The sequence below is a fragment of the Pseudonaja textilis genome, chromosome 3 (assembly GCF_049901715.1).
Source record: "Pseudonaja textilis isolate UNSWEBS1 chromosome 3, rPseTex1.2, whole genome shotgun sequence".
NCBI lineage: Eukaryota > Metazoa > Chordata > Lepidosauria > Squamata > Elapidae > Pseudonaja > Pseudonaja textilis.
Genome location: NC_141992.1, coordinates 20526779 through 20552561, shown reverse-complemented (window position 1 = coordinate 20552561; position 25783 = coordinate 20526779). Strand labels below are relative to the sequence as shown.

The 25783-nt window shown below is 36.7% G+C and overlaps 1 protein-coding gene across 1 annotated transcript; it reads left to right on the top strand.

The window, feature by feature from the left end:
* Nucleotides 1-422: 422 nt before the first annotated feature.
* On the top strand, nucleotides 423-24697 carry PARD6B (par-6 family cell polarity regulator beta). Its single transcript, XM_026697487.2, has 3 exons — nucleotides 423-931; nucleotides 8553-8775; nucleotides 20777-24697. Exons 1-3 carry the CDS (start codon nucleotides 557-559, stop codon nucleotides 21604-21606), a joined length of 1428 nt encoding a protein of 475 aa, XP_026553272.2. The 5' UTR covers nucleotides 423-556; the 3' UTR covers nucleotides 21607-24697.
* Nucleotides 24698-25783: the final 1086 nt, after the last annotated feature.

Sequence of the window (25783 nt, the reverse complement as noted above, 5' to 3'; positions counted from 1 at the left end):
ACAAATCTTGGAGTCTGCATCCTAATGCTCCACCCTGTCTGTTTTCTCTATCTGATCAGGATTGGGCTATGGGCCTCCTTAGGATCAAGGCTTCTGGACTAATATTTCTTTAGCTAAGAAGTTCCTAGGGAGTTGTTGGAGAATAAAACTAACGAGAAAAATCGTGTATTCCTTGCTGGCCGTCGGGGGGAAAAAAGTACAAAAAGAGGAATTATACAGAGGCTTCTTGTTCTGAAACTTGCGCTTCCACCTGCAACCCCCACTTGCGGACAGAATTTCCCGATCTCTTTCCCCCAATTAATAGTCTACGGCGTAAACCAAACGCGCATGCGCCCTCTTCTAATACCTTCTTTGGAATCCAGGCCAGCAGGTATTTCACCTTTCCGCCGGGCGCAAGCGCATTGGTCAGTCCCCTCAGCCCCACCCTTTGGCCCTGCTCTAGCAGGTGTATCGTCTCTTTTTCCTTTCTCCCGCAGAAGCAAGCGCGCAGGCGCGTTAGGGCTCGCAGGTGCGGCGCTCTCCGCCCCCCCGTCCCGCGGATGGACCCCGCGCACGCATGCGTGCCTTTGCTCTCCGTCTCACCCACCCGCAATCCCGATTCCCCCTCCTCTTGGAGGTGCAGGTGGCAGCGCTAAACAGCCCGGCCGGCAGAGAGACGCACGCACGCACGTACGCACGCCCCCTCTGCTTTAGCTCCCGGGCAGGCGAGCTCGCGTCGGCTATTCCGCAGAGCCAGGCGGGAGGAGGCGGCGGCTTTAGTGGAAGGAGGCCGAGGTGCGAGCCGCTGCCGCGCTCCCCCCCTCCCCTTTCGCTTCGCCCCGCCGAGTCGACCTTCGAGTTCCCGCGTGGCATGAACCGGGTCCAACGAGGTGGAGGAGGCGCTGGTAGCGGGGGAAGCCGCGGCCTCGGCACTATGGAAGTGAAGAGCAAGGTGGGTGGCGTCCGCCAAGGGGAATGGGAGCAGGAATAGGCTTCCTGGTGGGTGGCTTCAGTGGCTGTGGGGGGAGCGGGAGAGAATTCACCCCAACCCACCCCGCAAAAGCCCGATTTTTTTAAAAAAATGTAGTTAAAGGAGGGAAGAGAGCATTGCAAAGAGGCGGGTGTCTTGTTTCGGGTAGGTGGTAGGAAGGGTTTCGTTTTGGTTTTTCTTACCTTTTTGTAGCGGGAGGGGGGAAGGCAGAAATGTGTTCCTGACCATGTGAAGAGGGCATTTCTATTGAGGACTTAATAATCCCACCCGCCTACTCGCCCTCGCATTGTACCTGCTATAAGGTGTAAGGAAATATCTTCGATCAGAGAGGGTGAGTACAGTTCACAGCTAACCTTGAATTTCGACGTCTTTCCTTTTTTAAAAAAAAAATCAGATTAGGGTTAGGATGTGATTATATACTAAGAACAAACAACATTCTATGTGTGTTACCTGCATGGTTTGATGATAAATTGCCCACCCCAAACAAACTCATCTCATTTTTTTTGTCACTAAAACCTACCCCCTCCTTTTAACATGTTAGGTGACATTCATATGGGATTAAGTGTCAGTCGGAAGATGTGTAGGGTAAGGATTGGGTCAGCAGAATGGAACTTCATTTTTTAAAAAAAGTACTTTAAATGAGTAGTTGCAACAATTGCACTGTAGGAATTCATTAGAAGTTGACTTAATTCTTCTGAGTTAAGTTATTAAACATTTTGTTTTGTACAGGAAAATGCTCTTGTCTTTATTGTGTGTGTGTGTGTGTGTGTGTGTGTGTGTGTGTAAAGATACAGTAAAAAGCTTTAAAAAGAGCATGGATGATTATAGAAGTAGGAGAGGTAGACCAGTATTCATGATTGGTATCAACTAATAGGGTGTGGTTATGTGTAAGTATTACCTCTTTGCCACAGTTTGCGTTCCCCTCTATGCACAGCATATTTGTTCCATGCTGTAATAACTAGTTTTGCCCAAACAGAAGAATCTCAGTAATTGTATTAGAATTCCTTCCTTTTGCTATTTGAGGGGGAGGGAGGGGAAGTACTCTTGTTTCTAATCAATTATCTGTCTTACCTGAGGAAGCAATGATTAGTCATCATATCCATTTCCAGGCATAGCCGTTAAATCCACAGATTCTGCAGTGTGCCATACAACCTTAGATGACATTTTAAAAGATGTGATGTACTACATTATTCAGAAGTGGTCCTCAGTGTCTTGATTTTTTTTTAACTTTAAACATTTTTAATCTGGTTGCAGATCAGATCTCATTTTACAAACTTGTAGAATCTCTTATCAAAAAGGGTATAAGGGATGCCATTTTGAGACTTCTGTTTCCTTTAGCCATGTTAATTTAGCTATAGCTTTGACATTAACTCGGCAAGCGTTTTTGAAATTGTGCACACCTAGGTGTTTGAGTTCTGATATTAAAAGTGAACAAAACTGATGTAATAGAATTTTACAGTGGATTATTTTTGAAAAACACATAGGCTAATTTCCATTTTAGGGGATTTTGGAATACTCAGTGGCCCTGTCATTTACTAACTATAAGCTAATTGTATCTGTACAAAATAGCTACCCTGAGGTGATTTCTAAACTTTTGTGTTCTTGTACACACCCAAGTACATTATACTTTTCTATAGATTAAGCTGCCCTTGTATTATTTGTGTAGCCATGCCACAAATTAAAGTGGTACGCTGTGATACACATGACATTTTGAGTAACAGGATGTGTCATACTATAGTCTGACTAGGAGAGAACATTTTATCATTCATTTACTTTTGTGTTAGCTATTAGTGGAGTGGGTGAAGTGTTTTGGCATTGCTGTTAAGCACTGAGGAATAAACTATGTTTTGACAGTAATTGCTATAAGTTATAGTTTAAATCCTTTTATTGAAGATTGCTGAAATCTTAGATAAGCAACAAATGTGATCCTTAAAACACATTTTAACCTCGCATCCAGGATTTTAGATTTAATGAGAAAGACAATCCACATATTCTTGTTCTCTTCCCTATTTATGTAGTAAGGTTTACCACTCCTTTAAAATATTAATCCATTCCTAGTCTAGCTTCTCTGTATTGTATTTCCTATATTCTTTTTAACTTTCTTTTTACTAAGACAATTAATTTGCTTGCACTGATCACCATAACCCAATAGTATATGTATTTTATAGATTGGCTGCATTTCTAAACTGCTAGTTCAAAGCTTTCCGAAAATGAAATAAATACATTCCAAGCTGTATCTGAGTAACAATATTTCAAGTGTATTGCGACTTTCATGTTTCTTTTGAACATACACTGTTGCATACAGAAAATATGGCATGAAATCAAACTTTCTTAAGCCTATGTTTATTTCTTTTATGATGAATAACAAAAGCTAGTGAGTATTAAATGTTTGTTTATCTTTTCCTAATGAATATACAACTGTTAATGATCTGTAGTGAAGCTTGATGAAAATAGATGAGAAAATATTTATAGAATGATACAAAAGGATAATAAAGCAGAGAATTGGGGATATTTTTTGTACATGCATACATTGAATTTTGTACAGTCCAGGAATTCACTGTACATGAATAATCCAAATTGGGAAAAACTGACTGGCACCAGTCAAGGTGAATATGTTCCATCCGTGTTATATTCCTGTGTAGCAAATACAATTATTTCATGACAGCATCTTCAACAGTACTTGCACTTTGAGAGGCTATCTAGCTCTATAAATATTTTTATACTTACAAAGTTAACTTGGGAAACTGAACAATCCTGAAGGTGTGGGACAGACTTAAGACAACCTTTTATCCTGAACAAGCGTGGAGCCTAGAAATATCATATTTTTCCCTTTCCCTTTCATTTTTCATCTGATCCTTGATCTTTTAACTATGGCATGATGATGTGGTCAGGAGAAGAGATTTAAATCTCTATTACCCTCTTAAGTATATATCTGTTAATGATCTGTAATGAAGCTTAATAAAAAATAGATGCAAAAATAGTTATAGAATAAAGTAAAACAAAGCAGAAAAATTATGTGTGTAATTATTTTATAAATACAAGAAATACACAAAGATATAAAACAGCATGGAGGGAAATGAAATGGCATGCAAGAAGAAAAGCGATAAGCTAAAGGAGCAATCTTCCATAGCATTCTAACAAAGATGGAAGAGTAATAATAAATGCCGACTCAGATTTCTTTACTAAAAAAATCAGATTTCCCGGCCTGTGGAAAAAGTATCAAATCTCAAACAAATAAGTGGACAATGGAAAGCCAATGTGTGTCAATGGTTAAGGTCTCAGATCTAGTTTTTCACTCTTTCTGGAAGGCTCGATGACTTTGCACCAATCGCTTTCTCTTAATCCACTTTTTATATCATACAAGATTATTGCTGTTATAGGACAAAAATAAGTCTCTTCTGTTACTTTGATATAAGTACACACTGAATAAAAATACTAATATTGAACAAGATTGGCTTGGATTGGATCATGGAAAAGTGAGGGAACAAAACATAAATGTTGCAGAGTAAATATCTGGAAACAGCCTATAATTCTACCAATATGGTAGAAGTTACTCATGCAGTTTTTTAAAAAAAATAGATACACAAGTATGACAACACAACACATCTGTTTAGCTTGATTATTGTATAATATAAACTTAATATACTGTATAGGATTTTATTGAGTTAGAAAATTTATATAGTTGCTTACTTGCCCATAGCAGTTCTAGACAGCTTACAAACAATTAAGATGTTTACAAGGAAGCAAGATCGTTTGAAATTAAGGCAATTTATATAAATGCTTTACAACCAAGGTGGAGTATTGAGGTTGATCTCTTGCAGACTAGTCAACCTTATAGGATTATTGTGGTGAAAATAGAAGGCAGGAGGTATTCTGGGTTAAACAAAGGTGATATATAAACCTAATAAAGACTTCACAGGGATGATTTTTTATTTTTTTGATCAGTTCATCTATATGTGATAACTCTTTTCACAACTAGCTCTAAGTACATCATTATATTATTGACTGCTAAAATTATGAACCCTACCCTTTCCTGAATTAGGAAGAGCCATTCATATTTGCTAATGCCTTGATCATCTAATTGCAGTGTGGTCTACACCAAAGTGCCCTTGAAGAGCACTTAGAAGCTTCAATTGACCCAATATGTAGTAATGTAGACGTTTATGAGTGCTCCTCAGTATGCTCTGTTGTACCATTGGTCCCCTGATCCCCCAAATTGGCTTCAAGGCAACAGTTACCACCTATAAAGACCTTCATGAGGCAGGGCTATTTGTGGAACCTCCTTCTCTGATTATCTCTGTCTATCTCACTAACTCTGGCAAGCGCCAAGTCCCATCTATTAAGCAATACCATCTGGTGGGACTAGGAAGCTTGTCTTCTCTGTCATTGTGCCTGTCCTTTGAAACACCATGTCCCTTAAGATTCACCTGACCATAATCCTGATCATTTTATATATCTTTGTAAACCTGGATGTTCTCTTAGGTCCCGGTTTCTGGAAATTGGTTGAGCCTATCTGTGAAATTTTGTTTAGTATAGCTGTTACGGGTAGTCCTCAACTTACAACCACAATTCAGCCCCAAATTTCCATTGCCAAGCAAGACAATTAAGTGAATTTGGGCCCATTTTATGATCTTTCTTGCCTCAATTGTTAAGTGAATCACTGCAATTAAATTAGTAACATGATTGATTAGTGAATCTGGCTTCCTTATTCATTTTGCTTATGAAAGGACACTGCAGCCATCATAAATACATGCCAGTTGCCAAGTGTTCAAATTTTGATCTCCTGACCATGGCGATGCTGTAGGAATTGTGTGAAAAACAGTCATAAGTCATTTTTTTCAGTGCTGTTGTAACTGCAGTCACTAAATGAATGAATGTTGGTTGAGGACTACCTGTATATGGATTTTGGTTATATTGTTTTGATTGCTATCCTGTTGTTGAGCTCCATCATTGTTGATTGACAGAATCTTTATTAAAAGCTTGGCCAGGTCCTAAAGGAGAGAAAGAAGCAGATATGACACTAATTCTACTTCATCAGGTCAGAGAGGCAGACAAATTGGAGTGCTTTTAAACTCCTTTCCAGCTTCATCAAACCTAGCAAGTGAAGGCTTTCTGTGAGTTGGACAAGAAAATAACTACGGAAAATAAGTCTGTTCTAAACAAGGAAGGGCTAGAGTTTAAATCTCTCTACCGATCAACATTAAAAATTCGTAGATCCCCATTAATGCTTGTTGCCTTTGACTATGTAAAATGGTTTTGTAAAATCAAGGTGGTCAGGAATGTCTTGAAGATTAAGGCAAAAATCTCCAGCAGCAAGTCTGCATATAAGCCTCTATAAAATTTAAACTAAATTCGGGCCTCAGTGAAGTTGGAAATGTATCAAGTTTCTTAAAAATTTAGGCCAGGCAAGTTGAAATGTTCTTTGAAATGCACATATACTTGAACTTCAGTTTAAAAACTGATCAAACATGCATATATAAAAATTTCCTACTGCTGAAACTATTAATTTCTGTTACTTTGGCTCATTATAATTTCTGTTAGATTTTGATAGGTGAGGGCGGTTGGTTTGTATTTTGCTTGGTTTTCTGCATTTTGACTACTTTGGTTTTAAAGGTTTAGCATGTTATCTTGATATGTTTTTAAACCTTGCTAGGCTAGACAGAGAAAAAGTTGAAAAAATACCCTGGAAGAAGGTAATGACCAATTGCTTTAATTGATGCTGTCAGTAGAGCTGGAAAAACATCTTTTATCTTTAGGGTTTCTCAATTGATTGAACTTAAATGTAGACAATATCATTTGAATCTTTTCTCTGCTGCTATTTCTGTCAAAGGCATTGTGAAGTGTACAGAGTGAAGCATATGGAATATCCACAGGTGCTACTATTGGAAAAGGAAACTTATATTTATAATTTCCTCTTCTACTTGTATACCTGATATACAGGCTTAAATAATTGTGTAGGTGACATGCATGAACCAAAAAAATCCAGCATCCTGTCCATTCAGGTGTAAAATGTTGTTACTACATTCCTTATTAAATAATAGCCTCCAAAGCTAGGAAGGTAATGATTTAGAAGGATGTAGAGAACTACTTTGGTATTTCCTTTCAAAATAAATTTCAGACTATGAAGTGAGCGAGCAAGAACATGGAGGAGCATTTTGTAACAGAAGAGGATATAAAATTCAATTGCAGTGGAACCTGAAAAGGGGAAACGGCTTAGAAGATTTACTGTGTAATCCTGTGAATAGCCAGATTGTGTTGAATAGAGAACTCATTTGTGGGTTTGTGTTTTGGAAAGAGAAAAATACAAATGTATGGATGCATTTGTTTGCTGTGCCATAATTACTGCTTTTCAAGTTATTGAATATCGTGTGTCAGATCTTGTATGAATGTCAAGAAGCTTGGGGCTAGTGAGACTGGGAAAGACCAGTGGCTTGACATTTATTTATTTATTTGACAAAAATGTATATTTTCTTACTCTTAGTGACTTGGCAGCTTACAAAAATAAAAACCCAATATAAAAATAATATAAAGTAATAACCTCACCCCACCCCCTGGCAACAACACTCAAACAAACAACTTGATGAGTTCCATCCCTTTCTGGGTTCCCTAGGCCTGCTGGCAAAACCAGGTCTTCAGAGCCTTGTGAAAGAGTGTCAGAATGGGGACCAAACACCATCTTCATGCGGATGATGTTTCACAAGAATGGAGCCACCACAGAAAAGGCCCTCCTTCTTGGTCCTTCTGGATGTTTTTCCTCCCTCCAATATAATGTGGAAACAGTTGCCCTGTTTTGCCATGTTTGATTGGCAGTTTCCCCATCTTATTTCAATGGGATTCTGGGCATGTTGTGTTTGTGTATTACTTTTCCTTTAATGTGTGGGTCTGTTTTAAAGGCGTATGGGAACTTTTTTTGTTTTGTGCTTTATTTTCATTATTGATAATAAAATTTATATTTCATTATTGTACACTGCCCAGAGTCATTGTGGTTAGGCTAGATTTTTTAAAAGTTAAATAAATTATATGCAGTTTCAGTGTGTTTTTAGCTTCTCAGATTTTAGCTCAATCACTTGTGAGTCACAAATTTGCCTGAAATGGAAAATTATTCAGCCCATATTTCTGATCTTGTAGGGTATTCTTGTGTAAACAGTCACGATAAGAGAAGCCCTTGATGCTCTCTGTGCCTGGTTGTTTGTTTGCAGATGTTTCATGATGATATTATTTCATGAAGTAATGAAACATCTGCAAGCAAACAACCACACTTGACATCAAGGACTTCACAGTTCAACCCTGAGCTACATATATTCTATTGCATCGTGATAAGTGGGAATTCACTATATACCACATATGAAGTGTTTTGGGATGTAGAGACCACAGAAGGATAAAAGAGGGAACATAACATCAGTGAATGAGAATGGTACTATAATGCAAAGCTAGATAGACATTTCAAAAATGATTGGAAACAATTTTCATTTTCTTATCTTGGGTGCAATCCCCACCCTGTATTTGACAATTAGACAGTGATAAAGTATTCTGATACATTTCCTGTTGTCTGAGTGTGACTAATGTTTTCTGGTTCTTATAGTTTGGTGCAGAGTTCCGACGTTTTTCTTTGGAAAGATCAAAGCCTGGCAGATTTGAGGAATTCTATGGATTACTTCAGCATGTTCACAAAATACCCAATGTTGAGGTCTTAGTTGGATATACAGACATTCACGGAGATCTCCTACCAATTAATAATGATGACAACTACCACAAAGCAGTCTCTACTGCTAATCCTTTGCTTCGGATTTTTATTCAGAGAAAAGGTAAGCATTTAATTAGTGCTACAGCCTTTAGTGAGCTTCTTTATGTCAAATGTGTGCTATTTTTTGTTTTGTTTTTGCTGTAATTACACTTAGTGCTGGCTTGTATAAAATGCAGTGGGTTCCATCTTGTTTTATTTTGTTTCAGTACACAAGATTAAATAGAAAGGTGCTATCCCTCCCCCCACATTTTTCACAGCACATGATTTGTCAATAGAAACGCCTTCAATTTAATCTTTGGATCATGCCTTATAACTTAAATATCATCCTCACCTCCTTTGCAGCATTTGAATTTTGTTTGCTGAACTTTATCATGAAGGAGTAGGTGCACAATAGTGATAGTTAAATGTCAAAATAAAAACATTAGCACAATTACATGAAAAAAATGTAATTTTATTATCTTAGTTAGCATATTAAGAAATAGAGCCTTAATCTAAGTTTTAAAATTATTCATGGCTATCTAGTTGTTGTTTTTTAAAAAGCTCCATTGAAAAGCATCTTTTATTTTTGTTATTAGATTTTTATCCTGTTGTTATCACTTTTTCACAAGTAACTCAATGGGGTAGTTCTATCTCCTTCCCTTTCCCCCCACAATAACAACCTTCGTGGCGGGTTGGGCTGAGAGGGAGGGACTGGCCCAAAGTGACACAGCCGGCTTTCATGCCAGAGGTAACATCTCTGATTCTGCCCTTCAGATCCAGTCAGCTGAAGTTGGATCAAGAAGGAGCCTCTTGGCCCCTTTGTGTTTTCAACTCTTGCCCAAATGGAAGAAGCTGCTGTTTTTAAGTGCTGTTTACCAACCAGATAGATACACTGCTTCCTTAGGCAAAGAAGAAAAAACATCTGGCTGTCTTTGTGTGAAATGAGTCTAGCTCTTCTTTACATGAAACATGTTATATTAAGCTAAAAAAATTCTTTGAATTAGATTGCAATTCTTATGAACTGTTTTTCCCAGGAAGAACGGAATGAGTCTCGTGAAAGAGGAGAAGGAAATAAAGTTAGCTGATTATATCTGATGCTTATATAAGTGAGCAGCTAAAGGAGAACTTCCTACAGGAAGTGAATCTCAAATTAGCAGGAGAGCACAGTTTGATCTTGCATTAAATGTGGAAGTACAGGTTGTCTTTGACTTACAACCACAATTCATCCCAACATTTTGGTTGCTAAGCGAGACAGTTAAGTGAGTTTTGCCCCATGTTAGGACTTCCCTTGCCACAGTTAAATGAATCTGGCTCCCCAAATGACTTTGCTTTTCAGAACGGTGGAAAAGGTGATCATGTGACACCAGAACACTGCAACATTTAACAGATTATCAGAGTTGGAAGGGACCTTGTAGATCATCTAGTCCAACCCCCCCGCCCAAGCGGGAGACCCTACACCATTTCTGACAAATGGCAGTCCACTCTCTTCTTGAAAGTCTCAACTGATGGCGCTCCCACAACTTCCGAGGGAAAGCTGTTCCATTGGTTGATTGTTCTCACTGTCAGAAAGTTTCTCCTTATTTCCAGGCTAAATCTCTTCTTGTTCAGTTTCCATCCATTATTCCTTGTCTGGCCACAGGCGCTTTAGAAAATAGCTTGACCCCTTCCTCCCTGTGGCAGCCCCTCAAATATAGGAAGACCGCTATTATGTCTCTCCTGGTCCTTCTCTTCACTAGACTAACATGGGAGGCCACAATGGTTCTAAGTGTGAGAAAATGGCCATAGGCCACTTTTTAAAGTGTCCCTGTAACTTTGAACAGTCACTAAATGAATGGTTATAAATCAAAGCCTATCTGTAATAAACACCGAAGTAAATTATCTCAGGATAGATACGTGCATTCCAATCAAAGCAGCGAGAACTGTGGTTGCTCTCTATGAAATGTTGGACAGATAAGAATGATCTGGAACAAAGGGAAGTATCTCAAGAAGAAAGAAGGAAGGAAGAACCATTTTTATGACTCCATTATACTTTTTACATGAAGGACTAGAGAGGTAGAAATCAGCAATAGAACCTATAAATACATTTTGGGAACTGGGCGATGGTTCTTGGCAAATGTGCTGAGGAATGAGGGAGTTTCTGATTTTGGACACACCGACAGAAAAAGCCTTGTTTCCAGTGACCACTGCTTTGACTCCCTTCCTCCCCACTCCCAGGAAGGAAAAATGGGACATGGATGGATGGAGAGATTAGATAGAAGGAGGGAGGGAGGGAGGGAGGGAGGGAGGGAGGGAGGGAGGGATAGATAGATAGATAGATAGATAGATAGATAGATAGATAGATAGAGAAGATAGAGTAGATAGAATAAAGAAAATTTGGGAATACTTTTGTCGTCTTAGTTCAAATGTAAGTTTATTTGACAGGGCTTGAAATATATTTATCTGATATAGCTAATAAAATGAAAAATCCATTGGTATTTCAACTTTTCTGTGAGTCAGGTTTGACTGATGTTCTCTTGTTCAACGTACCCTTGAGAGCAAACTTATTTGGCTACTGTGAAATATGTATTAAACATAATGATGGGGACGCTGAATAGTGAATGGTGGCTGAACATTAGAAACAATGGAATACACATTCCAGTGGCCAATTTCATGTATAGTCAGTGTATCAGGTCATTGTATTGTACTCTGGAATCTAAATAGCTTGGATATGCCAAGATAGTGTCTATTTCTGTGTTTTACAGTCACACAAAGAATCCATTCTGCTTCTGAGTGAAAGCAGAGGCCAGTTGGTTGCCCTAGTCACTCTCCTTCAGTGGCAAGTCATAATTATTGAACCCAGAGCCGAATAATCCCATTGTTTACACAACCATATATTTAAGGCCACAGTCCTAACAGAAGTAACTCCCATTGTATTGTATGCATACAAGTAAAAGATGTTTGCAGTTCTGCTCCCTCTTGTTTTCTGATATCAAAGATTGTTCCTGGTGTTTTTGCTGTGTTTTTAGTTTCCCAGCATTTCTGTCCTGTGTATTTCCCCAGTGTCAATTTTGATAAGATCTAAGCTGAATTTCTTGAAGTAAGAGACTGATTCATAAGTCAAATTTAGCAACTGTGGCTAAAGTCTTTTAATAGTCATATGATGAGGGCAAATAATCTACTTTGTAGGGTTGGGATTAAACATTTAAGCTCCATGTATGTATATTGCTTATCTAACAATTTATATATAATGCATCCATATTTTCTGGTGAACTACCTTAAAGAGTTTTGCAGTTCTAAGTTAGGATAGGAATCAGTTTCTGTTTCTTCCAAAGACATCAAAATTTTATATTGCTTTTACAAATACCGAGAACTGATTCTTACAGTATATTTGTTCAGTGTTTTTTTTTAATCACAGCACTGTACTGGCTAAAATATTAGTACATTTTAGGGGATCGTATGTGGCAACCTTCTGGGTTTTAGTTCCTAACGTGGCTAGGCTCATTATAAATGTTAATCCTTTACCTCCCCCTAGCCTAGCCTGTATTTTATCTGTAGGAAAGGTTTTGAAATAATTGTGTCCTCTTAGCTTCTGTTCATTAACTGCTTGGTAATTTAATATTTTGTACAAATTCTAAAAACAGAGATTGTATGTAGTAAAGGACGTCATTTACAATTATGCTGTACAGAAATGTTTTCAGTATACAAGTCTTGGTACATTAAAATATATGAAACAATTATTTTGAAATGAAAGCTGACAGCCTGGGTTTGAGTCCCAAACATCGTGCAACAGAGCCTATTTCTTCTGCCCACCTAGCAGTTCGAAAGCATGCACATACAAGTAGGTAATTAGGAATCACTTCTTTGGGAATATACCAGTGTTCTGGGCACCTCAGCATATAGTCATGCTAGCCATGTGACCATGGGAGTGTCTTCAGATAACACTGGCTCCCTCGGCTATGAACAGAGATGAGCAACACCCCTTAGAGTAGGACAAAACTCAACAGGGAAAACCGTTACTTTTATGTTTTAATTGCAGTTCTTTAACCCAACTTGATCCTTCGAGAGTAGGTTGCTTTTTACTTTTATGTATCTGAACTTAGTGCAAAGTTTCTGCACATTACATTTAGTTATGCTAAATGAGATTTGTATAAAATGATGATCTCAGGAAGCTTAGGAAGAAGATAACCAGAATCCGTTCTCTCTCATTCTGGAGTGCAGGACATAGAATAATAGATCTGTGGTAAGGGGAAATAGATTTTCATTGAATGCTACAAAAAAAACTTTCCTAAAATAGAAGCAGTTCACAGTGAAATCATTTACCTAAAGAGGATAGTCTCCCTTTTATTGGATCGGCTCAATCAGAGGCTAGGTGACAATCTGTCTAGGATGGTTTAATTTGGATTCCAACCCTAAACAGGGGATTGTCTTAGCTGGCTTCTTTCAACTCTATGGTTAAAAATAGTTTTTCTGACATAAAATATTCAGAATGATAGATTATAGTACAGTGAAAGAAGGCATGCTTGCTGAAATGTTAAGAGTGAAAAAAACTAGTTCAACATGCATAAGAGAAGTAATCTGATAGTTTAGACTTTGCACTGAAATCAGCATTTTGTAATGATACTCCTTAGCATATGCAACTTTTCTACACATTTGCAAAAGGCTGTGTTTTCTTATCAGGCTTAATTTTTGCTAAGGAATTTAGAATGTGTGTCTCTTGATAAGGAGTACCTCCAAAGTTATGCAAGAAATCTGTGTATGAATGTATATCCCCACCGCACACACACTGCCTCTCTGGAACCTGTAATTTTGTGGGAGGCAGAATGGAAAGGGCAGGAAATATTAAACTCTGATAGCAGACATCATCTCATTAGAGAAATGACCTCATTAAATGCAGATAAAGAAATTCTGTCTAGTTTTACTTTCCAATTAAGCAAAGAATGTAATTTCTCAATTATGTGTTTATCCAAGAGATATAAATAGATGTATATGCACTTTAAAAAACCCTCACACAATCTTTGCTTTTAAACCTTGCATATATTAGCATAAGGTGATACACTTTAATAGCACTTTTCTTTTAATGTTTGCAAGTGTTTGCATTTACTGTTATGCTTGCAAAAAATATGGAAGCGGGGAGCTTTTCACTTCCTTACTATTTGTATAACCACTGGCAGAACATTTATGAATTCCTACCTCTAGTACCATAGAAGTTTTGTACAAATGGAAGTTCATGATAAGATACAAAATATGACTAATAGTTGGTGCACATTAAACAATAAAAAGACTGGCTCCGCGGCAAATTCATTTATGAATGAATGTGTTAATAAGCCAATCATTGCTTGGTTAGACAACTCAAGTATTAATACTGAACATAAACTCTGGATGTGTCCTCTCAAGAGATGAAAACGTGTTCTTAGTTTGTTCATGGATTTGTTTTCTGGCGTCTTAATAATGGAAAAGGCTGAGACCTACATAAAATGGTTTATTAACCCTGTTTCCTCAAATGCAGATTGCATTAGCACAAGCTAATGCTAAAACAACCTTATAAAGTTTACTGGGACTTTCAAAATATTCAGACAAAATAACCATTTTTTAATCACTTTTCAAATAAAAAGCGTTCCAAAAGCAAGGGCAGAAGTGGGGAAGTGGTTGCATGTACGACATATAATGGCACAATTCTTATTGTTAATTCATTCTTTCAGAGGAGCTAACAAGCAATCAAACAATACAGCATAAATCTATATTGTGTTGTAGATGTCTGATAAAGGCTTTGGGTGGTTTAAATCAGTGTAGTTGGTGTTGCATATTCAGCATGTAGATTTTGGTTCATATCAGTGAGTATATTTCTTAAAAGCAGTCCACCTTTTCTGCCCTGTAGGCATTCCTTCTTATGATAACAGCTTTTACTTCTGGTTTCTTACTGCTGCAAATTTAAACTGATTTGTTGTTGTCAGAACAATGGTTCCTCTGTGTGGAAGAATACTCTTTAAAATAAATTATTCAAGGGTTATCACAAAGTTATACAGTCATGCATGCCACCCTGTTGAGTTTTTAATTATACTGTGTATATATTTACAGAATTGCATGCTCAGCTGTATTTTGGTTTAGGTCAGAATGTCACTCAGACCCAGAAATATAGTTATTTCATGGTAAGCTAAGAAGCTTTCAATAATAGTATGTGACTAAGTTTGTTCTTGGTTAAGCAGCGTCATCTATCACTTGGCATATTGTCTGAATCCATTAAATTATGCTTAAACATCAATCATCTAGAAAAAAGATATGGGATATAGCAGGGGTCCCCAAACTTGGCAACTTTAAGACTTGTGGACTTCAATTCTCATAATTCCTCAGCCAACTATGCTGGCTGGAGAATTCTGGGAGTTAAAGTCCATAAGTCTTAAAGTTGCCAAGTTTGAAGACCTCTTGGATATAGGATCAACCCCAGAACATAATTTTCCTTTCTGCTACTTTGTTTTCCCCACTGTTTGAGAGACGTATCACCAAAGAGGAATTGACATACTTTAGCTGTAATTTTTGAGATGCTTAGAATATTATATGGTCTGAAGAGGAAACCAGTTTTAGGGGTCATATGAACACTGTTTTTTAATAAAAAGTGTGTGAGAGAGTTGGTTGCACTATCTCCAGACTACTGCGTGCTGCTGTTGTGCCATAAAATAGATACAGATAATCCTCATTTAGTGAGGTATCGGAGACCACTAGTAATTATGATAGTGATTTAAATGTAACTTTGTGACCAATTGTATAGTGATAAATGCCTTTCCTATCTGTCAAAATAGAATATCTAATATATATGTTTTGAGAACAAGATCTTTCTTTCTTTCTATATACATTTTTCCATTATTTTGGATTAAAGAACATTTCTAATTTAAATGTAGATAACAGTGTCGCTTTTGAAAGAACTTTCAACTTGGATTGAAGCTGAACACTGAGAAAGCTACACTTAACTTTAATCTTGTTTAAAAATTTGCTTACCTACTGCTATGTTGGAATAGCTTTCAAAACAGTTTGTATTTCATTTAGTAAATTTTAACATTCTTTGCTCAAAATGATATATAATGTTTTCTGGATCAAATATCAAAATGATCAAAAGTGATCAAAAACTAAAATGTTAGCTTTAGTGGATGTCTAAAAAATATTTTAAACTATACTGGGAGAATGGTAGCAGTATAAACATTGTAATTGAGGTAACCTGTGACCCCAATTTTTAGGAGCTTAGCCATCTTAATCTGTGTAATAAAAATAGGTTTTCATTCAATTGTGAAAAATACAAAAGATATGTACTTAACTATAGTTTTAATCCCAAATTTTGGAAAATAATTGGTTTCTAAAATGGCTCATATTAACAAATAGAGGACCTCCCTCCAAATTAAAAAAAGAAAAAGAAAAGAAAGAAATCATGTATGCCAGATCAGATAAGCCATAAAGCTAGCATTTTTATCTGATTTTGATGTTTATTTTTTGTGGGGCTGATATTCTTTCTTGAATAACCTTAGGTGAGAATCTCATGCTTCTCCTGCCCTGGTGTGCTTGCCCTCACTTCAACTCTCCCATTGCTTATCTTTAAACCCCGCCCCCCATCTTCTCTTTTGGGCATCCTGTATTACTCCACATGCCTCTACTGGCCCCACTGCCACCGTCCACTGCCCACAGCTGACTTTGCCATCTTGTTCCTCCTGCTAATGGCCCAAGATCTAGGCACTGGGTGAGGGTGCAGTCCTCGGATACTCACGGGGAGGGCAAGAAGGCATTGAGCCTACTCTGCCCAACGAGCTTGCCAGGCCTGGCTGAGGAAGAGGCAAGGAAATAGTGAGGTTTAGCTCTCTCCATTCACTTATTTCATGTCAGAGTCAAGCAACCTGATCCACACATGTAGAATTCAAGATAACTGCTTTATTATATTCTGCCTATAATACAGGAATCTCCCCAGACTTCTTGGCTTCCTTTGGAAACAGATAGATAAGGTTCCATGGAGGTGTGTGTGTGTATGAGAGAGAGAGAGAGAATCTAGATCTCTTGCAGCTATGCAATGATTCAATGCTAATTCCCCACTTGAGTCCTCCTACCTGGGTTGGTTCCCAACATTTTGATACCCTCACAAAACATCACAAATATGATCTCTTTTAAATCTCTCTCTCCATCCATTTCCCCATCTTTGCTAAGTATTCTGTCAAAATACAGAAATTCGACTACCTACCCTACTTGTTAGGTATTTCTCACTTTTAGTTATTCGTAGTATTTTTCCTTAATTCTTGAACGTTAATGTTCAGTTCTATAGTTCCTGTTACATTGTACAGTATCTGAGATTTGCAGAAAATCATTTGGTTTCTCAACCAACAACATGGGGTCATTTGTGTATAAACATAAACATATATTCACAACCCCAACCAGCTCATCTCTAATGTCACCGTAAGTATTTCTTATATCAACCAGTCAAGGAACATCACTCATCTTTATTTTATTACCTGCTTAAACTGTTCCCTGAGCATTCCATTTGTTGTAATCATATTTTACTCCCATTATGAAAAGTTCTTGAGGAGTTCAGCAGCCAACCTTTAACTCCATATTTATGCAAGGTATTCAGCTTATCAAAAGCATCATTCAAACCTACAAATGACAGTAGCTTTAATTACATTTACACACTTATTTGTAAGGTGGGTTTGATTTAAACCAAGTTGATTTAAATCACTAGTAAAAAGGCTTGATTTAAATCAACTCAATTTAAATCATAATTTTTAAAGAGTAACTGTCATCTCTGTCCCACAGCAGCTCTACCTTTGACCCGCTATTGACTCACCGACAGTCCCAGTATTGCAGAATATACAGCCTTATGCTACATAACTAAGCTCCATTTCATGCTGAATAAACTAAATTATTAATGTATCTTAAATAGAAAACTACCTTTAGATAGATTTTTACTCCAGAAACATTTTATTAAAATAAATTTGATAAAAAAAAAAAACGTTTTGTTTTTAATCATCGATTTTTATCCACCCTGTTTCTTTGTACTTTTTAATTAATTCTTACTGAGTTTTTTCAACAGAATTAAAAAATACAAATTTTGGATGAAAGAAGTATAAAGAAAAGTGATAAGAAAATAAACAAGAAATATGGGGGAGGAAGAAATAGAAATGGAGGGGGAGACAATTCCAAAGAAAAGGCTTTTGATCTTCCTGATAGCAGTTACAGATTTATACTTTATCCTCTTTCTCTAAGATTACATCATAATTTCCTTCTTTCTATAAGCTACCCTTTCTAATTTTGAAAGCCATAAATCATAAGTTCATTTTTCAGCAAAAAGTCCATTAGAGTTTTCTTGTCGCTAATAAATGGCATTTCTATATTTCTAAAATATGTAATAAATTGCCATATTTTTCCCGGAATACCTGTCTAACCTAAAACCATACTACATGCTCCCATTTTTCATTTATTTAAGGGATTTCTGAAGCTGCTGCTTTCACAATTTGTGACTCTGGATGGTGGACAGTGATAAAAATCAAAAAATAAAAACAGAAAAAAATGTAATACTATAGAAGATCCTAATAAGCAAACCAAAATACTTCTGATGCATTTTAAAGATATTTCTTCATTTTATTCTAAGCTGTCTCCGTATCCTTTCTCCTTATGCTCACTTTCCATTTATTCTGTTGAAAAATTTATCTGTTAATACAGGATTTTCTTTTCTGAAATTGTTCTGTCTTCACCCCAGTTACTTTACTTTTCTTCCATACCCTGGACCCAATTTTGACAATAACTTAAAAGAGGCATGTCGCACGTACTAGTTTCTTTTTCTTTACTCAGGATTCGTTTTATACACATTTACTATTATGCAACTGATTTTTTTTTTATCCATGGGTTCACTTTATGTACGCCCAATTATGCTCCGTAGTTGTTATAAGTGAAAGTGAGTTGGGGGAAGACAAAGAGCGAAAGCTGTATTGCAGATTAAAAAAAGATGTTTGCATAAAATTCTTTAAATTGATATGTGATATGGAAGTACAAATGAATCAAATTTTGATAGGTAGATATGTAGATGCAGATTTTGTTTTTAAAAAATCCTTTTCCTATTTCTGTGAATGCACTCTTTCCTTGCTCAAATAACAGACTTGGATTATTTTCTAACTGTTTAGGAACTTGAAATATTATCTGGATTCTTCCACTAGAGGGTTAAGTAGAACAGATTAGATTCCATGGAAAACAGCTTCTCGGCATTACTGATATTCTCCCCTGTTTTTTCTAGGTGTTTGAGTTTACAGGAATAAATGAGATCTCATGGATTTTATCACTGTTCCTCATGAATATGGCGTTTTGCTTAGAGTTCTTACCGTCACAGAACATCACTATGACGGCTTTTGTAAGGAATGCAGATTTTTTTTTGTCAAATTATGTAGTCAAAACAGAATTATTTACTATCTGTTTCCCGGTGGAGAAACAATTTACATACTATTTTTCAGTGCCAAGTTGTGAAAGACCATAAATGATAATGTGTAACTTGATTGAAAATGAGCTCAAATATGTTTATGTCAGAATAAAGCAACTTTTAGTCTTGCAATATCTTCGAGACATCTGTAGATAATTTTCCTGGAAGTATGTATACCCTTATCAAAACAGATTTCAAGATTCTGGTGGTTTTAGCATACTTCAGATGACTCTGTTATGCTGTACCATTGCGTACCGGTTACCTCAGCTCTAATTTTCAAACCACACTGCTCTGAAAGAAGACACTTTGTCAAATATGACAAAATAGTTCACTTGCAATATTTACAATGACTATAGAAATACAAGTATTTCATCAAACTGTATTTTCTTCTCTTTGAACTGAAGTATTTTGCAGTAACTGAGGAGCATTTTTCTATGCAGGTTGCCAGGAATATTAGCTTGTGGTTCAGCCACTTGTTAAAAGTATCTTCCAGTGTTTAAATATGTTACTTATTTAGTCTGTTTTGCTTACTCTGGAAGAGGGCAGAGAAGAAAGTTTGTGGAATGGTATTTGTTTTCAGGAGATTAAAACCAGGTCATTTAGCTGTTATCCAGATACTTGGCAGCAATGAGTCCCCTGGCACTTTGCCCATCCTCATGCTTTTTATTCTCATATACTGAAACTTGAAAAGTAAAAACAAAAATGGAACATAGAAGTACATTTGGAATAAAGAATGCTCAAATACATCCCTTACCTCAAATGATTGACTCTTTGTTTAAATACTTTGAGTTTCTGCTTTTCTAGCAGTCATATTTGTGCTACAATCCCAGAACAAAAAAAAAAGATCCAAAATCTATAATGGTCCTAATATTATCTTTAAATGAAATAACTTTTTTAAGAAATTCACAGAACATTGGAATAACAGGCTGGAAAAGACCCTTTACCATTCTAGACAAATGGTTGTCCAGGCTCTTCTTAAAAACCTCCAGTGATGGATCATCCACAACTTCTGGAGGTCTTTAAAGCCATTCCACTGATCATTGTTCTTCTCACTGTCAGGAAATTTTTCCTTAGATCTAGGTTGGATCTGCCTTTAATGATCTTCCAGCTGTTACTTCTTGCGCTGCTCTCAGGCAGTTTGGGGAGTAAGTTGACTCGGTCTTCTCTGTGACAGCCCCTCAAGTACTGGAAGACTGCTACGATATCACTCCTAGTCCTTCTCTGCCATAGACTAGATATACCTAGTTCCCGTAACAATCATTGTACAGTTAACCTCCAAACCGCTTATCATCTTTGTTGTCTTCTCTGCACCCTGTCTAGGATCTCAGTATCTTTTTTGTATTATGGTAACCAGAATTAGATGCAGTGTTCCACGTGCATCTACCAGTTACCAGTGTAGTATAAAGCAATATGTGATCCTCTGTTGATGCAACCCAAGACTGCATTGGCTTTTTTGGCAGCTGCAGCAGACTTCTGACTTAAATATAAGTGATTGTCCACTATGACACCTAAATCTCTCTCATAGTCACCACTGTTGTTTGGTTTTTCTAGCTTCTTTTACTTTTCTAATCACTGAATTGTCTTTTAATGAATGATGTTTTAGAGACTATTTGGAATGTGTCTTGCCTTTTAATAATTACTAACACGTTATTTTCTCCTTCTCCTATAGAAGATGCAGACTACAGTGCCTTTGGGACAGATACCATGACAAGGAAGAAAAACGTCTTATCCAATGTGCTCCGTCCTGACAACCATAGGAAAAAGCCACACATTGTTATTAGTTTGCCACAAGACTTCAGGCCAGTATCTTCTATTATTGATGTGGACATACTTCCAGAAACTCATCGTAGAGTGCGCCTTTATAAATATGGAACTGAAAAGCCTCTAGGATTTTATATACGCGATGGCTCCAGTGTCAGAGTAACCCCACATGGGCTAGAAAAAGTTCCTGGTATATTCATATCCAGGCTGGTTCCTGGAGGCCTGGCTCAAAGCACAGGTTTACTGGCTGTTAATGATGAAGTCCTAGAAGTGAACGGTATAGAAGTTTCAGGAAAAAGCCTCGATCAAGTTACAGATATGATGATTGCCAACAGTCGCAATCTGATCATTACTGTGAGACCAGCAAACCAGAGGAACAATGTTGTTAGGAACAGCCGGACTTCTGGTAGCTCAGGACAGTCTACTGATAACAGCCTTCCAAGTTACACTCCACACATTGTGCCACGCTACCAACCCGAGGAAGAAGACAGTGATGAAGATGATATAATCATTGAAGATAATGGGGAGCCACAGCAAATCCCAAAAGCTGCTCCATCCAGTGAAAGTCTGGATTCACTGACACAAACTGAGACCCACCATGAATCCATGCAGAACGGCTTCATTTCTTCCAGGGAAGTCAACCTGTACTGTTCAACAAGCAGCATTAATGTGGAATTTAAAATTCAGGATTCTGACCAAAAGACCTTAGAAGAAGATGGGACAATCATCACATTGTGAAAGTGTTTCATTTGCTTTTTCAAATTAAGAGGCCAAAAACTATACCTACTTGGCGGCACCTATACAATATATACCTCTCAATTATTATATTTCAGTGGCTTTTTTATATTAACAGAATGGAGTTGTGATTCACTTCATTTGTTCCATTTTGAAATCTAGCTGAGTATTTTTTTTTTTTTTTTAAACATGGGCTGGCTCTCATCTTACATTTTCAAGACGGAACAATGATCCTACTGCTCAAAATAGTGTAATGTCCTGTTTTCCATTTATAAGGACCAGATTTTGGTTCTTATCATGGGTCTGTCTGCATATTGCATACATCTTGAAGTCAAATGAGATCCAGCCCCGAAAATGCCTTATTTTAACCTAAAAATATTAATAAAAGTAATTAAACACAAGATTACCACCATTTTAACCAATGTTCCAATATGTATTAATTAAAAAGTTACAGAATGGTTTAAAATAGATCAAGTTTCAGTTTTCATGAATCTTAGTGCAACTGTTCACACAACTATACTTTGGATTTACTAATGGAATGGTTAGTTGGGAGGTATAACTATTGTTGTTTTTAATTTATGAATCTTTGACTGTATTGTCATTTACTCCTGATGCTGGAGGAATAAATTTCCAGTGGATAAGGCAATTTAATGAAAGCCAGTTAAATAATTCCTTTAGATCAGGGATGTCAAACTCACATCACGGTGTCATCACATGACATATTGGGACTTTTTCCCCCTTCACTAAACCGGGCGTGGCCAGCGTGTGATGCATCTGGCCCGTGGCTGGGAGTTTTGACATCCTGCTCTAGGTCTATCACTTATATCTACCCGTTCATTAAAAAAAAATGTCATAAAAATTGTTGCATTGCAATCCAAGCCTATTAAAAGCAGTGGGATTTTTCTATTGACTTCAGTGGTTGTTGTGGACCTGGTCAGGACCTGGTGTCCTTGAGCAGCTGCAAGAGCCTTGATAGAGACACTCTTTTTATCTTGCTCCCCACCCCTACCTGTTTTAATATTCAGAACTAGAATTAACCTAACCACCGTTTGTCATTCAATGGAATTAAGGTAATTTTGAGAATGCTCATTGCTGCTTGGAGCACTACCAATATACCCAGTGAGCAAGCAACTTCCTTTACTGAAGAGCAGGTCCATTAAAGAACCCTTTGCCCAGAAGGCTACCAGGCCAAGAAATTGACTCTGGGGTTTTATTATATCTATAATGTGAATTTTTTTTGTGGTGTTTTTAATTCCAAGTACAAGTTTTTAAGGATAGATTTGGCAATCAGGTGTCTTATATATAGATTTGTTTTTAACAATCCGAAGTATCTTCTATAGTGAAGAGAACTTTAAAGAAGGCAAATTGTATAATCATAAACATGGGAAATATCATTTGAACTTCTTTCCCTTTGACAAAAGGCTTTTTTTTAAATATAAAGCTCTAAGCAAAGGAATTTTTATATTTAACCTATAGGGATATGTTTATACCTTTTTTCTTTATGTAGTTGTGATTGAGGTACAATCCAGAATTGCAGGAAAAAAATATTCCACAATAAAAATTACTGTGTGTATGTTCGGTACTACTGTGAATTAACTTGATGAATTATATTGTAGATGTTAAACCTTTAACTATCATGGAAGCATGGAATCCAAAACTTTAGTGGAAGAACTGGATGTTAATTTATTGTGGAAATATATTGGTTACCGTGTTGCTTAACTCCTTGATTCTGGTTTTTTGACATTTCTGTAAACATTCTGATTATGTTTTATCATTTTGCACCTATTGTATTTACAATTATAGCATTAAGGAAATGTTTATTATATACTGTGCTTAATTTCCATTCCTTAAGATTGTAGCCTCAATCAGGTAGCTTGTATTATGAGAGGAATGTGTATGTTATAAATATATATTGTATATAAATATGCACACACCCGTGTGTGCATGTACCTGTAAAAACTTCCTTCGTTTTTGAGGCAGCATCATTTCCAAGGAAACCAGAGCTCTTTTTGAGTTTGGCAAAATCTTTGAACTCTAGTATAGAGGGAGAGAGGCTAGTGCTTACTGCTACTAAATTGACAGGCTGCATCAAATATTACAATGTAATGCAGTTGCCAGGATGACAGAACTATAGAGAGTTTTATGATTACCGCATTCTTACCAAATCTTCAAAATCAAGCTGTTTAAACATAATATAGTATGTATTAGCTTGAGATGTATAACTATATATATATAGAGAGAGAGAGATCTCAGTCCTAGTACTGAGTGAGCTTCAGTATACAATAACTGACATAGACTTCTACGTACTACCTCTAAAAAATTTTATCAGTTAGCATCTTAGAGAAGGGGCAGCCTCCGACTGGAGCTGTGTTTTTCAAGCTCAGCAACTTTAAAATAGGACTTAAAACTGGCTGGGGATTTCTGGGAGTTGAAGTCCACATGTTTTAAAGATGCAGCACATTGGACTAGAGAGAGAGATCTAGGGGGTTAGCCTGTGTGCAACTTTTAATACTTCCCCCCCAAAAGGTAAGATATTTGGTCTGCAAGGCGCCCTGGTTTTCTCCCAGATACTTTATATATGCATCAGACCTGCTTTTTATTAAAGCTTCTCTATTATATGTAAGAGTGAATAATTGTATTGTTTCATCAGAGAATCAAAATTCTTTAGATCTTTTAATCCTCTAGAACAGATGAAAATTTTAAATCTCTTCCCTTATAGAATCAGATTAGCCTCTTAAGTGCACCTTATCTGAACAAAAGCAAAATGTGGCTACAATGATACTCTTATTTGGAGCTGCTTTTCCAGCTCCTGATGAAGTCAAGCTAAACTGTGAAATCTTTGTTCTTCCATAAGTGTGTTGTGTAGGATTTTGTCATGTACCGTTCCGACTTACATATTTTCTAATTAAAAACTTTATGCAACATAATTTTTACATGAACATGTATAAAATCTCAAATGTCAGTATTTTTCTTACCACTTTAATGTATGATGTACGACTAAATGAACTTTGATTTTACAAAAATCAATTGGCACTAATCAAATGCTAGTCATATTTTTTAGAAACTTGGTAATAAAAATTATGACTATTGCTAATTTGAAGCTTGAAAGAATGATTTGTTATGTAGGCTGTAGATTTTTGAAATATCACTTGCTGATCCTCCAAGATGTATTTATTCGACAAGATTCTTGCTTTTTAAAAGGGGAGATTTCTCGGAGCAAGCCCTGTTATGCAGTGATAGAGAAAATAACTCCACACCACTCAAATCTCTAGTTTTCATCAATAGAAGAGATTATTTGTAGCTCAAGGTTGAACGGTGCTCTGTGAGTTTAATTGTTTTCTTGCAGATGTTTCATTCCCAAACTAGGTAACATCATCAATGCTAAAAGGGAGTGGTGTTTGCTCTCAGTTTATATAATAGTGGCTTGTCTATCACTATTTCTGAGACTGGTGTTGGTGGTTCCTTGAGTTGTTTACTTGTTTGGTAATGAAACATCTACAAGAAAACCACCAAGCTCACAGAGCACCAATGACCCATAAGATTAAGCTTCCTGAACACTTACTTTCCTTTGAGATTCTTTTTCAGCTGTTTTACCATATTTAGTAGGTCTACTGAAGCACTTCAGATTCATTATCCAGCCCAAGCCCAGGGAAAATTGCACCTGCTTTAAAGTTTTGCAAGTTGTCCAGTAGTGCATGTTCCCAAACATCATTTGGAGACTGGATATTCCAAAGCACCATATAGCTCTATATAGCTCTAGATAATTCCACTATCTAAATAATGAAATATCTTAGCTTAAAAACACAGGTACATTATTTAAATCATTGACACCTGTTTCAAACATGGTTAAAATGAAAAGTTAAAACAAGTCATTTTCAACTGGTGTGGAGTGGGAGAAATGGAACATTGAAATACTAGAATGGTATAATGTTGAAGATAACAGTTTAGATTCCAATATTACATAAACAGCATACTCTGTAAAACTTTATAATATAATTAGAAAGTTCTTATTTAAGTCTCAGACTAGATGTAGACTAGGTGCACTGTCAACATGGTGAAATTTATTTCTTTTAGACTCCATTATCAATTTATAAATGGTACACATTGGTCTGTGTGCAGATGAAAATGGCCACTTTTATAACTCAGAAATGATTGTGTGGAAAGTCCATGGCTGTGATCC